Source organism: Diceros bicornis, chromosome 38 (genome assembly GCF_020826845.1).
Source record: "Diceros bicornis minor isolate mBicDic1 chromosome 38, mDicBic1.mat.cur, whole genome shotgun sequence".
NCBI classification, from domain to species: domain Eukaryota; kingdom Metazoa; phylum Chordata; class Mammalia; order Perissodactyla; family Rhinocerotidae; genus Diceros; species Diceros bicornis.
In genome coordinates this window covers 26,874,530-26,890,547 of record NC_080777.1, presented here as the reverse complement: position 1 = coordinate 26,890,547, position 16,018 = coordinate 26,874,530, and the positions used below count along the sequence as shown (strand labels likewise).

Below are 16,018 nucleotides of genomic sequence, written 5' to 3'. Positions count from 1 at the left end.
GGAAACGAATGGACGGGCCACAGGTAGGATCTAAATAAGGAAACCTGAAGATTGGTTCAGATCATACGAGTCTGTCTGCACTCAAGTGACAGTCGTCTTCTTAAATTGAGACAGATTTTTAACCGCAGAAAGATTCCCAGGTAATTGGGAAAACGCTTAATGACTTGGATTCTGACATTTCTTGGTTTCCATTTTCAGGCCATTTCAGAGGAAAACCCCCATCAGACAGTCGCTCGGACAACATTTAGTTTGCTGACCGGCTTCGTTTCTTAACAACTGCCAAGTTTCAATCGAAGCGGCGAGTCTGAGGTGCAGCTGAATTGGGAACGAGGCACGGACGAGGGGTCGGAGGAAACTAGAGCTTCGCCCCTGCATTTTCACGTCTCGGTCCCACGAGGGCCCCTGGGCCGCCCGCAGACATCCCTCGGGAGGAACATCGCGCCCTTCTCAGCCCGGGTCGGCAGGAAGTACCGCCCTCCGAGCGGGAGCCGCGCCGTCCACACCACGCATTGGCTGCGGCGCCCGTCAGTCCTTCGGGGGCGGGGCCTCCCGCCCGAGAGTGGAATCTCAGGCCCGCGCCTCCCGGCGGGTCCCCGGGCTTCCCCCACCCCGTGAAAAAGCCACCAGCCTCCACCTGGGGCTCCTTCGCTTTTATTTCGCCGGCCCTCCTCTCCCCGTCCCCATACCTTCTGCCTCTGTGACTCCTCCAAGAGGCAGAGTTTTTCAAAGCTCCAACATCTCCCCCCAGCCCAGCAAGCTTCCAGTCCTCCCAAATAGAGGATGCTGCGGTTTTAGGAGTGCGGCAAGCTGTAGACTGGGTCTCCCAGGGTAGCAGAGAACTCCTTTCTCTGTGAATGAAATAACTGCTTAAGTTTAAGTTAATCGTTTTAAGAGCATTGGCCTTCACCAAGTGTTACAGCCAAAAATCCATTCAGCAAGAGTTGCCAAAAAGCATCACAGGGTTAACTGTATCTCTTAACTATCCACCGTTCCCAGTGTTTGTCAGGTGGTCCAAACGTACCATAAGCTTTTTGAGCGAAAGTACTATGCCATTCTTCGACCACACCCGCAGCAGCTGAAGCTCCTGCCCAGAAAAGATTTATCACACACATATTCCGCAATGCAACCTGACAAGACACACGGCTGTTGCCTGCAGGGAGTGTGCATACTTCTCGAAACTGCAAATTCCTTGGAGGAGGAACTCGGAACAGTGGTTCTAATTATGACGGGTACACAGTGCTCTACACACTATGGGCATTTGATTTTTTCAACTGCATCCTTGAGGAGGAAAATCATTTCATTTCTGTAATACGTCTCTGACTTTCAGTTCCACCACCAGAACTACTCAAGGATGGAAGCATATCTTACTGTAAGATCAGTATATTTTTAGTATTTATCCCTAACAAGGACTACAGCCATGGGAGAACACGATTCATCTGTTTGATACAGCTCCCAAGGCCTACTCTATATAGCAGGAGTTCCTTAGATCACTGCAGCATCCTCTAGGTTGTGTTCGCTTCCTGACGCTGTCCTGCGGCAACGTGGTCCTCTCACTTTTCTCCTTTTCCCTTTGGGCTCCCCTTCGTCTCTCTGGCTCTGGCCTCAACGTTCTATTTATCTCTTTTCCATCGCCACCATCACCCGCAATGTTCGCTTTGCCTTCAATCCCTCTCTCCGACATTTCCTAATCCTGACAAAGTCTCACTAAAGCTCATTTTCCGACAGGACGGTCCCCCTCCCCGGACTCCTCACCTCACTTCAGATTCTCCGCTATCTGGACGGCTCCCACCATCCACTCACTCCCAGACAACTTCACTCTCCTAAATCTGGCTGCTGCCGAATCCTGACAGCCGGACCTAGCCAATCCGCGACGGATAAATAACCGACGCAGCCAATGAGCAAAGCCGGGAGGCGGGACTTCGTCCAAGTTCCTCCGGTCCTGAATCCAAAGACCTGTTGCCGCCGCCGCCGCCGCCGCCGCCGCCGTGGCCGCGGAGTTTCTTAGTTACCGCGGCGCCCAGGGCGGCCTCGGGCCCCCAGCCCGTGCCGGGCGCCAAGGTCCTGCCGCCCGCTGCCGCCGCTGCCCCCGACAGCACCGGAACCCCCACCCCGCTGGAGCGCGCGCGCCCCGCCCCACTCCCCGGGCGAGGGGACCCCGAGGCCGCCCGCGCGGTCCCGACCTCCCCTCCCCGCCCGGCTACCGCAGGCAGCCCCGCCCGGCCCGGCCGCCCGAGCCCCCGCGCCCGGGACCCCCGCGCCACTCACCAAGAAGTTAGGAGTTTTCCGTTCTCCTGCCCGCGAGGACCGGGGCGGGCGGGCGGCTCGGCCAGGCGGCGCCGTGGAAAGACCCGCTGGGCCGGGGGCTGTGGCTGCGAGGCCCGGAGCCGATCGCCACCTCCCGCCGCGCCGCCCCCGCGGACGCTGCAGGCGCGGGCACCCACCCTGCGCTCGGCCCGGCGCGTCCCGACTGCGAGCCTAGCGGCGGCCCATCCTCCCGCGGCTCCCGCTCCTCCTCCCGCGGCCGCGGCCGTCCGCAGTGTAAACATCCCGGCATCCCCGAGGAGAGGGGCGGGGCGGGCGCAGGCCCCGCCCCGTGCAGGCCCCGCCCCGCGCCCTGCCCTCGCCGCGCCGCCTCCCCGCGCCCACACGGCTCCCTGGGGTGCAGAGGGAGCCCCGCAGCTGCCCCGCTGGAGCGAAGCGGCTCTATAGGAGCCGCCTCCGGCAGATTTCTTCCCGCCGTCAGGCCTAGCGTGGTGCGGGGCGCACCGCTCTGCCGCCTTCGCCCTGTTCCCCTCCTTTTATACTTGAATACCCTCACTTGCAAGCGGTAAGCCGAATCGGTGACGTCCTCTTCCTTCTGGATCACAGCGTTTTCAACCCATCCTCTTTTACTAAGTAGTTTAACTACTTCTGGCGAACATTGCGTTAAAGTAAGAGTCCCAGCAAAAAGGACAACGGCTTTTAGGACGTTTCCGAAAGGTGAACTACCTGAGAATCTTTGGGGGGAATATAATTTATTATTTATCCAAAATACATATAGATATATCCATATCCCAGAACCCTAGTAGACGGAACTTTTTGCAGTTTGGAATGCTTTGAATCCTTTGGCTCCACTACTTCCAATAACGGGACATGCATTACTGGAGGAGACCGCTAGGAGGCAGTATGGAGTCAACCACGCCTTGATTGTAATCTCAGCTCAATGGTTAACAGTGATTGTTAACTCTGTGACCTGGCGTCCAGTTATTTCACCTCCTCCAAGTATCAGTCTCTTAGTCTGTAAAAGGACAACAGTAATAATAGGCATCTCCTGGACGGTTAAAATTAAATGAGACAGGGGCCAGCCTGGTGGCGCAAGCAGTTAAGTGAACGTGCTCTGCTGTGACTGCCCGGGGTTCCCTGGTTCAGAACCCCTGGCGTGCACCAACGCATTGCTTGGGAAGCCATGCTGTGGCGGCATCCCATATAAAGTGGAGGAAGATGGGCACGGATATTAGCCCAGGGCCAGTCTTCCTCAGCAAAAAAAAAAAAAAAAAAATTGAGACAAAGCAAAGTGCTTTAGCAGTAGGGCCCGGGCCATAAGAAGGGCTCATTAAATAGTTATTACTCCTAGGTCTTCACTAGTCCACTTCCCTACCAAAGGGATTCAGTCCAAGAATGAGTAGATTATAGCTCAAATGCTTAAAATGTTAAAGCTATGGAATTAAGATTTGGAAAGTTTATTTTTAGAGAGAAAATAATTCAAGATCTCAAGAGGAGATGTTATTCTGGTGGCTCAAGAAGTAATAATAAATGTGCTAGGCACTGTTCTAAGGAATGAGGATACAACAGTTCACCACGATACAAAGTCCCTGCTCTCCTGGAGCTTACATTGCAGTAGCAAAGGCAACAATAATAATAATAAGCCAATAAATACATACAATGTCAGATGGTGATTCATACAAAAATAAAGCGGGGTAGGGAGTCATGGGAAGGGAGGATGCTATTTGAAATATGTTTATCTGGGGAGGCCTCTCTGACAGTTTGAGCAGAGACCTGAAGGAAATGAGGAGATGAGCCACGTGTCAGGGGCAGAGTAGAGCACTTTGCCCAACAGCAAATGCAAACATCCTGAGTGGAAGTGGGCTTGGCACCTTTGAAGTATAGCCAGGAGGCCAGGGTAGCTAAAATCCAGTGAGCAAAGGGAGAGCAGTAGCAGAAGAGATCGGAAGAGGGGGAAAGGGATAAATGTAGAACCTTGTAACTTTTAGAATTTATTCTGAATAAAATGGAGAGCCATTGGAGGAGTGACCCATTCGGACTTGGTTGAGAGAGAATAGCTGTGCTGTGGAGAATAGACTGCAGGGTAGGAACAATTAGAACAGTTAGGAGACTATCATAACGGTCAGGTAAAGGATATTGATGATTTAGACCATTGTGCTAACAGTGGAGGTGATAAGAATCATCAGATTTCAGATATATTTCTAAGACAGAACCAACAGGATTTACCAATGGATTGGATGTGGGGTAAGAATGGAGGCAAGAGTGAAGCCAATGACGTTGGCATTTGAGCCAGATCATTCTGTCAGATCACCCCAAATCAAAATCAGTCAGTCAAATGAGAACGGTGTCACCTGAGTCATATACAGGCACAACTTGTAGGAAAAATAACAAGACATTGCCAGAGTGAAGACATTTTAACTCAATACCAGGGGCATGATTAAGGGTTTTTTTAAACTATCTTTTGTACTACCTTATAGAAGATGTAGAAAGATGATAGATGATAGATAGATAGATAGATAGATAATCAATAAAACAGCACAGTTTAAGTAAACTTCAGATTCGTCTACAGACCAGATAGCTCATTGGTATAAGGAAAACTTACATACCTTATGAACACTGGTAGGCACATGGATCAAAATGAATTCATGAAGCCCTAGTGGCAGCAAAGTCTAGGAAGTATCCTATCAGTGGCTAGATGGTGCCCAAAGTGTTGAAATAATCCATATGTGTCCTATTTCTTCATCTTAAAAGACTACGATGCTACAGTGAAATAGTAGTATAGTGTTTTCAAGGTTGTGAAGACTGTCAGAACTCAATCCACTGCACTTTCTCTTTGTGACTTTTTATCACCTAGCTGGTAAATAGGGAGGGTTGTCCCCAGCCACTGGCCCCTTGTTAGTGCCATTGAGTGGATTCCAACTCCTAGTGACCCTGTGCACAGCAGAGTGGAACCCTGCCCTGTCTTTCACCTTCCAGCGCTATATCGGACAATGCTCGGCTGCTATTCATAGGGTTTCATGGCCAATTTTTTCCGAAGTGCATGTCCAGGTCCTTCCTAGTCTGTCTTAGTCTGGAAGCTCTGCTGAAACCTGTCCGCCATGGGTGACCCTGCTGGTATTTGAAATACTGGTGGCACAGCTTTCAGCATCAAAGCAAATGCTAGCATGGAGCAAATGCTAACGGAAAAGCAGAAAGGTCTGGCCAAAGAGGTCCCTCTCGTCCCAAGGATCATTAGAACAGAGTCCAGCGGTAACTACTCTTCTATTCATCCCTCCACCAAGCTTGCTCCAAAAATGCTTGTTTGGCTCCACAAAACGCGTTAATTACAGTTCTTCATGTGAGCTACTCAGTGTTTATACCTAATTACCATGCAATACATACCGTCAACTATCAGATTAACTTTACTGCAAATGGTATTTGATTATTACATTTAAAACCTTGGTTTACACCAAGTCTTCATGTTTTGTTATTCATGTAGCTTTCCTGACCCACACAATTAAAAATAAAAATCAGAGGTAGTATTGATTGTCAAAACCTTTTTTTATCCATAGGCTAACCCAGATCAGATGTTACATACCAGGTTCAGTGTAAATGCAACTTCTCTGTAAGGAGCTAAGCTTGCTAGAAAAATATTTTCCTGATGATGAAGGATGATAAAGTAATATTAAAAATACGTCTCCTTTAAATATTTGCAAAACATACATCTGACAAGGGGTTGATCTCCATAATATATAAAGAACACACACAACTGAACAACAAAAAAATAAACAACCCAATCAAAAAATGGGCCGAGGAAATGAACAGACACTTCTCCAAAGAAGATATACAGATGGCCAATAGGCACATGAAAAGATGTTCAACATCACTAATCATCAGGGAAATGCAAATCAAAACAACACTGAGATATCACCTCTCGCCCATTAGAATGGCTATAATCACCAAGACAAAAAAAAACAAATGTTGGAGAGGATGTGGAGAAACAGGAACACTCATACACAGCTGGGGGGAATGCAAACTGGTGCACCCTCTGTGGAAAACGGTGTGGAGTTTCCTCAAAGAATTAAAAATAGAAATACCCTATGATCCAGCTATCCCACTACTGGGACTCTATCCAACAAGCCTGAAATCAACAATCCAAAGAAGCTTATGCACCCCTATGTTCATTGCAGCATTATTCACCATAGCCAAGAAGTGGAAGCAACCTAAATGTCCCTCGACTGATGATTGGATCAAGAAGATGTGGCATATATATATATATAATGGAATACTACTCAGCCATAAAAAAGACAAAATCGTCCCATTTGCAACAACATGGATGGGCCTGGAGGGTATTATGTTAAGTGAAGTAAGCCACAAAGAGAAAGACAAACACTGTATGATCTCACTCATATGTGGAATATAAACCAACTCGTGGACAGAGAAAACTGTATTGTGGTTACCAGGGGCAATGGGGGTGGGGGGTGGGCAGAAGGGGTGAAGGGAGACATATATATGGTGATGGACAAACAAAAATGCACAACCCAAAATTTCACAATGTTATAAACTATTAAAACACCAATAAAAAAAAGATACTTCTCCTTTGAAAAAGATCCTAGCCACTGGGGTAGACCAGAAAGGTCTCGTCTTCTTGACTCAAACACAGTGCTGGCAACAGGTGTGCTTAAAAAACTACTGGTGATATTGGCAGCTACTGAATTTGGCAGCTAAATGGTGATGAGGCTTAGTCAAGCTCTTGAAATGTCTGGACTCAACTGGGCCAGGAGAAGGAAGTTGAAGTGCAGACTGCAGACAACCCAAGGGAGATTGCTTTTCTCTGGCCCTGGCTGTGGTCACCATACAGTGTCAGAAAATAAATCTTCATCTTGCTTTGAAAACACTCATGAAAAATGTTAGAAAGCTACTTTTTCACTTTAATGGCCTCTTGCATCTAATTGTTAATGGATCATACAGATGAACTTCCCATTAAAACAATAAAATCCATCTTAATTTTATCCTCACATCAAATCCCTCAAATTCAAAATCACAAAAAGAAAACTCTGCTATGTTCCAATTATCTAGTTATGGTATTTTGAGAATACAGTTCATAGTTAAAAATAGTGGCAAACTGGTGGTGGTTTTTTCCTGGCTATTTTTGTGGTAGGCTGAGGGAACATCTCAATACACTATGTATGTGTTTTAATGTAGGGAAATGTAATCTTTTATATTGGTTGCCAAAGAGGAAAGAAACAGTACAACTAGCAGTTTATGTTTATATCATAATTTCCTTTGGTCAACAGAATCCAGAATTTATGGTTTGTGTCTCTTAGCAGAAAAGCCAGAGGGCCAACATGCAATGGGTAATAAGTCAAAGCAATGAAGGAAGTATATTCAGAAATTATTTCCCTTTTCACACTTGTACATCCCATCCTGGATGTGGAGCCAAACCGTGAGGCCATTTCTCAGGCCACACTCTCCAGAACAATGGTGGCATTTTCGCTGAGCACTCACGAGCACCTTCGATTATCTTTGCTAACAGAGAGCTGTGGTGGTACAGTAATCAAATCCCAAAGACAACTCAAGAAAGTGAAGGTTTCTTTGGAATATTTTGTGTGCACCTCTCTACCCTGGAAAAGCGACGTTACAAATATCCTGTGGTTTCACAAAGCTAAATGAAGAGTCCTGCCTCGTTTCTGTCACCCTCGATCTCTTCTGACCCATCCAGGCCTCTTCCTCGCCCCCCACTTCAGTCTTGGATACACCGAATCCACTCAGGTCTGAGCAATCAAAGCAACTGTCTATTTCCTAAACAGGAAACAAAATGGAGCATAGAGAGTATTTCTGTTTACTTTTAGTTTTTCCTGATAGTTAAATCAAGAGGCCACTCGTAGGCTACAGATCCAAAAGCACATCCCTAAGAAAGTGGATTCAACAGGTGAAAAGTTGCATTCAGTGTTGTTTTCATCTTTCTAACCCTCTTTGCTCATGCTTGAGCCTTTATTGCTTAAAACATCTCTTCGATCTTTTTTTTCAGCTGTTCTACTTAATGGCAGAAGTACGTTTTAAAATACCTCAGTAATTATTTCTTCAGCAGTTCCATTGCACTGTTAATGTTCAATCTATTTAGAAACACAGGATGTGAGTAAAACCAGACTTGGAGTCATGCCACATCGAACTCAAAGGAACCCTGAACGCAGGCTCTTATTGTCTTTGTGACGACCAGCCTAGTTAATCATCAACAGGCCCAGCATTCTCCATAATTCTGCCACTGAATTCACTGTTGGGTAAAATTCAAATTCGGAAGACGTTTTCTTTCTTTAATCACTCTGTCACATCAGCTTTTCCATGCAAAAGTTCGCATTATGTAGAATAAAGAGCACCCAGAACAACAGTTTCCAGAAAAAAACTGTCATTTCCAAAGCTTGAGAATTTGGGGGCAAAAAATCAGAGGTGTGCTTAAAAACTTGATGAAGTGCCCATCTCTAAAAGTCAGGGCAAGAACCTTTAACTTCATAAGCCGTTCAAGCACTGAGGAAGGTAAGCCAATGTTTATCTGCAGGCTTGTGGGATAATCCGTTCTTTGAAAGAGTAGAAGACAAACAGTAGAAGGTCACCCATGGGAACTGCAAACAGTCCTAATTGGGCAATATCCTTACGTTTGCCCATCAGTGTTATTTATAACTCTATAACTAACAGGATTATTTAATCTGCAGAACTTTTAAAGTACTTATATAAATATGTAATTATTTATGATTATTTATTATTTTAAAATATAAATTATTTTTAGTCATTTATATGTAAATAACTTTTAAAAATTATTTCAAAGTATATAAATATACACACAGATAAAGTATAGTTTGACCAATCAAAGTAGGCAACTATTTAAAATTCTGTTTTGTTTTTATTTGTCCTTTCCTTGCTCAAATTGAAAGATGAAAATAATTACCTTTTTCTGAAGACAAGTAAATAATCAAAATATTACTTTTTCATGTTCTAAATTAAGCAAAATTAATGCTTCATCAGGTCTATGTCCTATAACTTCTATCTAAGTAGTTAGGTATGTTTTACTATTTTACAATAGGAAGTTTGTAGAAATATCACAATGTAAATTAGAGATGACTGGAAAAAAACACAAAAATTAATTGTGTCATGTCAATGATTAGTTAGTTTTCATTTCCGGTATAAAATATTTAAAAATACATTACCGTAGTTACTGCATAACCAAACCTTTATTACTGATGCCTAGCTACTGATATCATAGGCGATTATACTGTCTCGACATCTAAATACATAGAGATTATATTAAGTCAGAACAATCACATCATCTGAATGTTTGTGGCTGATGTTTAGCCCCTGAAGGATAGAATCTACCTTCATCACTTTCAGAATCTATTTTAATTCCTTTTAAAAATATTCTGAGTATTTCCCTGCTTCATGATTCTTTAAAGTTGTGTGTAAACTGTACAAAAATCAAACCCAATACTCCCATCTGTTTCTTAACGTATATTGAGATAATCAGCTGTTATATTAAGAGATTTCACACCTCTGATGAGGCAGCAGCTCATGAACCACTTCTGGGACAAGTACAGCTTCGGGATGGGATTCCATCAGTGGTTTGCCCCTGGGGTTCCACCTGGGATGATCGAGTGTGATGTGATGCAAGGAAAAAATGGTGAGGCCCAGGAGGAGAGTGGAGGTGCCAACGGTAACAAGCCACATGGAAGTTTTCCAGTTATCACATCCCGAGACAGCAAACGGAGAACGAAGTTCATGTATCAACAGGCTTGCTGTTCTCCTTCACCAGTCAAGACAGAGCAATAAAGTGTCCTAAAGTGAAACATGAAAACTTCCAAAGATACAGCCTAGAATTAACTGTAAGAAAGAGTTCCTAACCTTGTGGAGTCGGCTTTCAAATAGCCTTCTCTAATGAAATTTTAAAATGGAATTGAGCTCATCTCTCTGGCCTGGCTTAAATGTAACCCATCCGAAAGCAGGAAGATGGTCTAGAATCACATAAGCCTGCCTCTTACCTTACATAAACCACACTGAGCTTACAAAGCAGCCAGTCAGCAGTCCAGCTCCAGAAACGGGGAAGGCAGTCAAGCCTATCCTTGACTCACACCCTTGCCCTCGGCGCAGGGCTTTGTTCTCATTTACCCTCATGGATTAACCATAAATTTGTAGTCCTAGTTTAAAGGTTAATAAGTGTTAGTGCATGTCACTGTGTTTATTTTTCAATCTGAATCTTGTAATTAATGCGTAGGTTTGCATTCCTTAAGTTCCTAAAGGTTTTTTGACCTTTGATATCTCTGTCAAAGTATACATGCTTTTGGAAATGAGAGACACGTGAAGCCTACTTAATGAGCACCGTGTGGGGAGGAGGAGACAGTCTGAAGAGAACAAAGGGTGAGATGCTCTAAGAGGAACTAACAAGAGGGGACCCACTTTAGCCTGGGTGGTCCGGGAATGCTTCTCGGAGGAAGTGACATTTAGAGTGAGACCTGAAGGGTATAAAGGAGCCAGCAATGTGAAGCACCTGCACAGAGGTCCAAAGGCAGCCACGTGCGTTCTTCCTCCCTTCCGCATGGAAGAAAAGCGGGCGGAGCGCACAGGCCTGCAGTTACAAAGATGCCCCTCGGTGGCTTCATCTTTATTCCCTTGGAAGCGTCAAGTTACTGTTGATGTAATAAATCAAGTTTCCAACAGTAAAAAGGAAAATTGGAATAACTTCCCACCAAAAAAGCTTCAGAATTATGTAATGCTTTGGGAAAGATATGTAATTATTCTTTTCTGCCCTTTTTCTCGCTTTTCTTCCTCTCTCCTTTCCTCTCCCCCTCCTCCTCCACAATCTTCTTCTCTCTTTCCCTCCTTCCTTCCTTCCATCCGTCCGTCCTTCCTTCCTTCCTTCTTTCCTTCCTTCCTTCTCTCCTTCCTTCCTTCCCCAGATTTATTTATTATCTCCCATTCATTAAGACTCCACTGGATTCTGCAAATACAGCATTTCATTGTTTCTAAGGCATTTTTTTTTCTTTCACATTTAACCCGTGAAGTTGGAATGCATCTCATATTTAATGGTATCTTAGAATCAATGAACTATGATACAATGGTGCATACCAATGAATCTCTGTTTTAAAAGAAACTGAATATTTTAATCAAAATCTGAGTATAAAATGCAAATTATAAGTAAATTGTATGCAAGGATTATACATGCAAGTGAGGGAGGCACTAAATCAAATCTTTCTACATATTTCTTTGGAAGTTCTGTTTAGAATTATTTACTTTACAACTCAACGTTTGCTATTTTCATTGCTTTAATAATTTTAGAAATCTGAAAATAATGGAAAAATGATTTTGACTCAACCTCCAAAAGCACATCTGGTAATTGGCCATTATGAATAAAGCACCCATCACCACCAAGTGGCTTTGTAGCTTAGTTGTAGGAAGGAGAATATAGAAAGAAAGAAGAAAAGTAAAGATATAGTTGCCGAGCTGACTCTTCTAGGTTATAGCAAGTAGGAGGTGCTCAGACTGGTTATAACTTCCACACTTCGAATAGAGGAATTGAGAAAGAATAATAAATGCCCAGAACAGGTGGAAGTAACAAATACTTGTGATGCCAGCTGGTCAATTTTTGCTCAAACTCTTAAGAATAGAATATAATCCCAGGGCTCCCAAGTGCTTTCTCAGCCATAGGATAGGGGGAGCATGCCTGAAAATGAAGTCAACATACAGGAAAGCAGAGCTGAGAAGTGAAGGAGGACAGATTCCTGACCCTTGAAGCAGCCATGCCTGAAGTCAGACTCCAGTGGATTTCTCAGTTACACAAGTCAGTACATTGGTTTTGAATTTTAGTTTGCCAGTTTAAACAAAGTTTCTATCCCTGTAATCTAAAGAGTCCTAACCAGTGTGGCATCACATCATATATCCATCCCAGGAAGACTGACATCTGGGTCATGAAATTCTCCTTCCTTGCAAAAGAGGGAGGTGTAAGAAGGGCAGCAGGTGGTAGGCTATTCCGCTTGTTCCTCCTATGTGCGCGGCACCTCTTGTAAGCCTCTGCTTTCAGAGCCTGAGTGTTGTGTGCTGATTGGGACAGGTAGACTCAGAAGAAATGGAGCAGCTGCTCCTTTTGCAAGAGCCCTTAGGCATTCCTATGAACTTGGAATCAGCTCTAAGACTTAAGCCTTTGGTAATATGACCTGGGGAGGCCAAGACCATGGTGTCTTAAGCCCTCCCGAAATCCAAAAGCCAGAGAGAAACCTACAGCCCTACGGCGATACCTCACACTTGGCCTGGGCAGCAGACCCAAGCAGAAAGATAGCCTGGATTTTTATAGCGTGTTCAGATTCTTTCTTAGGGATCACATTTACTGCCTGCCTCTGCTGCTAAGTACCATGACCACTGAATCAGAGATTCCCTATCTTACTTTTGTAGTCAATTCATGGCCATCTGGAACATTCTCCAAGTCTTAAGCTCTTCATCACTAGAATAGGCTTAATGATACTTAATGCAAATAGTTGTTATGAGTATTGAATGAGATAAAGCCCAATTAATACTACTATTATACTAAAAGATAAAATATACATATTGGATTTCCCCAATGTTAAAATCATGGAGATTACACTTTTTTACTTTATAAAATAGTTATGAACTTATTTATGTAATATTTCCTTTTTTAACAGTACTATATTGAGGTATGATTATATATAGTAAAATGTAAAAATATTAATTGTACAGACTGATGATTTTTGACAAATATATACACCTGTGTAATGAAAAAATACCTTTCATCACCCTGGAAATTTCCTTCCTGCCCTTTACCAGTCAATCTCCCTCACTCCAGTTGATTTCTATCACCCAAGGTTAGTGTTACTTCTTTTAGATTTTCTCATTAAATGGAATCATACAGTATCTACACTTTTGTGTCTCCCACCAGCAATGTATGAGAATTCCGGTTGTCCCACACCCAAATCAGCATTTGGTATTTTCAGTCTTTTTATTTTTGGCTACTCTAACGGGTGTGTAGTGATATTCCATTGTGTTTTTAATTTAATATTTCTTTTTATTCCTCAAGTTATCCTGTTTTATCATTAAACTCATTCTACCCCGTTATTATATCAAAGTTATTAAAACAATGAGTTCTAATCTTAGTTTTTCAAATTCTAAATTGACAGGTGAATATTTCATTTTAAACAATGTACGCAATGTTAACCATTTCGGGAAGGACCCCTTAAGATGCTGTAAACTAAGTCATGGTATCTAGACCCAAAATTTTACTTTAAATAAGAAAGCTATTTAGCTACATTGGAGCAAGCTTGCCTTTAGCATCTAAGAAAAAGAAAAAAAGTACTGCTTTATATATTTCTCATTGTTTCGTCTTGGAAAAGAGTCCCATAAAAACAGGCACTTGTGCACGTACACACACATACACATACACACACTCTGAAGCCCAATCAGGTAGAGATGAAATGCATGCACGTGGTAACAGTAGAGGTCCAGGGCAAGGTATAGCTCAGTGGTTCTCAACGCTGTCTATACCAGGCCCCACCTGCAGATTTTCTGATTTAGCTGGTTTAAGGAGAGTCCTTTATAATTGATATTTTTAAAAAGCTCTCCAGGTGATCTTAATGTTCATCTTAGGTTAAGAACCACTAGCAATTGATATTTACTGAGCTCCTGCTATGGCTAAAGCTCCGTATTAGGTACTCTGGGGGACGTAAAGGGTTAAGGAGTATAAAGTTCAGTACTCCGGGGGATATAACGAAGACTATGATATATGAAGAACCCACAATAATATGATCTTGAGCCACCATAGACTCTACCGCTGGCATGCTAAACGTGTGTGGAACTGGTGTGGGATAGTAGCATCACCTCTAGGTGCTGGCAGGATGCACGTGGACGTTCCGTGTGCACACACACAAACAGCACATTGAAAAGACACCTATAAGAGATCGAGACTCATTGGTGTCATTATTTGTGTCATGTGCTGCACAAGCAGTACCCTCTACCAGAGATTCTCAAAATGTGCTCTGCATTACAATCACCTGGAGAGCTTTTTAAAAATATCCGTGTCCAAACCCAGGACTGTAGAATTCCAGAGAGTGGGCCTAGGGGTTCCAGGAATTTGCATTTTTAGTAAGATCTCTGGTGATTCTAACTCACTGAAATGTTCCAAACCACTGTACAAACCAGCAATTTTTTCCCTTCTGGGGACAGTGTCCACCTGTGTGAATGTGATCACGGGGGTTGGGGATGGGGAGTGGCATTATAACCAGATATTGAAATAAATTTTGCCTGTAACCAAAACTGTTGCCTAAGGCATAGTTACCAAACATGTTAATGATACATCCGTAACAGCCATTGTTAGGTGCAGGGGCATAGATTGACTAGGTTGTTGGTAATGTACAGTTCCCACTTCCCTAGCTGTCATATCTATTGCTTCCTTCCAACTACAGAAAAAAGTATCAGAAAGTCAATGAGTGAGTCATATTATTATAAAAATAACTTTTTTGTGTGTGTGTGTGAGGAAGATCAGCCCTGAGCTAACATCCGTGCTAATCCTCCTCTTTTTGCTGAGGAAGACCGGCTCTGAGATAACGTTTATTGCCAATCCTCCTCCTTTTTTTTTTTTCACCAAAGTCCCAGTAGGTAGTTGTATGTCATAGTTGCACATCCTTCTAGTTGCTGTATGTGGGATGCCGCCTCAGCATGGCCGGAGAAGCAGTTTGTCGGTGCGCGACCAGGATCTGAACCCGGGCCGCCAATAGTGGATCGCGTGCACTTAACTGCTAAGCCATGGGGCCGGCCCTAAAAATAACTTTTTATACACTCTTACTTTTAGGAAAATGATTGGTACCTTCAGTATTCTAACTATTGTTGATTAACACATTATTTGCTCAAACTGTGTTCACCATAGTGAACATATATGGGAATATTTAGGGATATTTTAAATACTCAAGGGAATCACAGTGATCCTCGACATTTGTCAGACATCTTATGAACCACTAGCTCAAGGTTGCTCACTGTTCAGACATTACATTGAGCTACATTCCTTTAGACGACATCATGTCTTTGTGAAGCTGAGTTTTGGGAGACTTCTGGGATTAAAAAGCAAGTATAATGAGAAAATCAATGTAGAACCAAAAATGATGTGTGGGTGTCCAATCTGACTCTGAGGTTTGAGAAGCTGTACAGAGTCCAACAAACATGCACATCTATTAGTAAGTAACTGATTATTTAAGAATAAAATAAAAATATTCTTTGTTTTCTCAAATTATACGTATTTTTTTCAAATGGCTACTAAGCTGTTAGGACATAAGTTCTAAGTTGTTTAGATTTAACTACTTGGTGAACTGAATTGCTAGTGTTTGTTTGTTGGCTAAGGGGTTCTGTAAAAAAATTATTGACATACTTAAGGGCACTTGGAACCGACATGTCTGATTGCAGCATACCAGTGAATTCTCAGCAACAGAGCTGGGAATTAGTGCTCTTGACAATCTAGATTTTAATATACCTGAATTTGGCTTGTCTCCATCCAAATTCATCTATTTATTCAACCAATATTTATTGAAAACTCACTATAAAGTACAAAGCACCCAGGGGCATACACCGACAAACGATATGAGACTTCCCTTGTAAGTTTCCTTTTTATCTGCCTACGCAAATATGCTTCCTACAAGAGGAACCATTCAGTGATAAGATCTTCCTTCTGTGCCACACACGTAAAAATGCCATATCCCTGAAGAAAGAATTAGAACAACTATTAATTCTACCACATTAC

At 43.2% G+C, this 16,018-nt stretch overlaps 2 protein-coding genes across 3 annotated transcripts in view; one reads left to right on the top strand and one right to left on the bottom strand.

The window, feature by feature from the left end:
- Window positions 1-2,499, bottom strand: part of NEK7 (NIMA related kinase 7) — a 151,201-nt gene extending 148,702 nt beyond the window's left edge. For both annotated transcript variants that reach the window (XM_058533742.1, XM_058533743.1), the window contains exon 1: window positions 2,266-2,499. The gene's annotated coding sequence lies outside the window, so the exon portion shown is untranslated. The remainder of the gene's footprint in view (window positions 1-2,265) is intronic.
- Window positions 1,121-2,709, top strand: LOC131399564 (uncharacterized). The gene is made up of 2 exons (XM_058533904.1): window positions 1,121-1,229; window positions 1,892-2,709. The coding sequence occupies exons 1-2, from the start codon at window positions 1,121-1,123 to the stop codon at window positions 2,707-2,709; spliced, it is 927 nt and encodes a 308-aa protein (XP_058389887.1).
- Window positions 2,710-16,018: the final 13,309 nt, after the last annotated feature.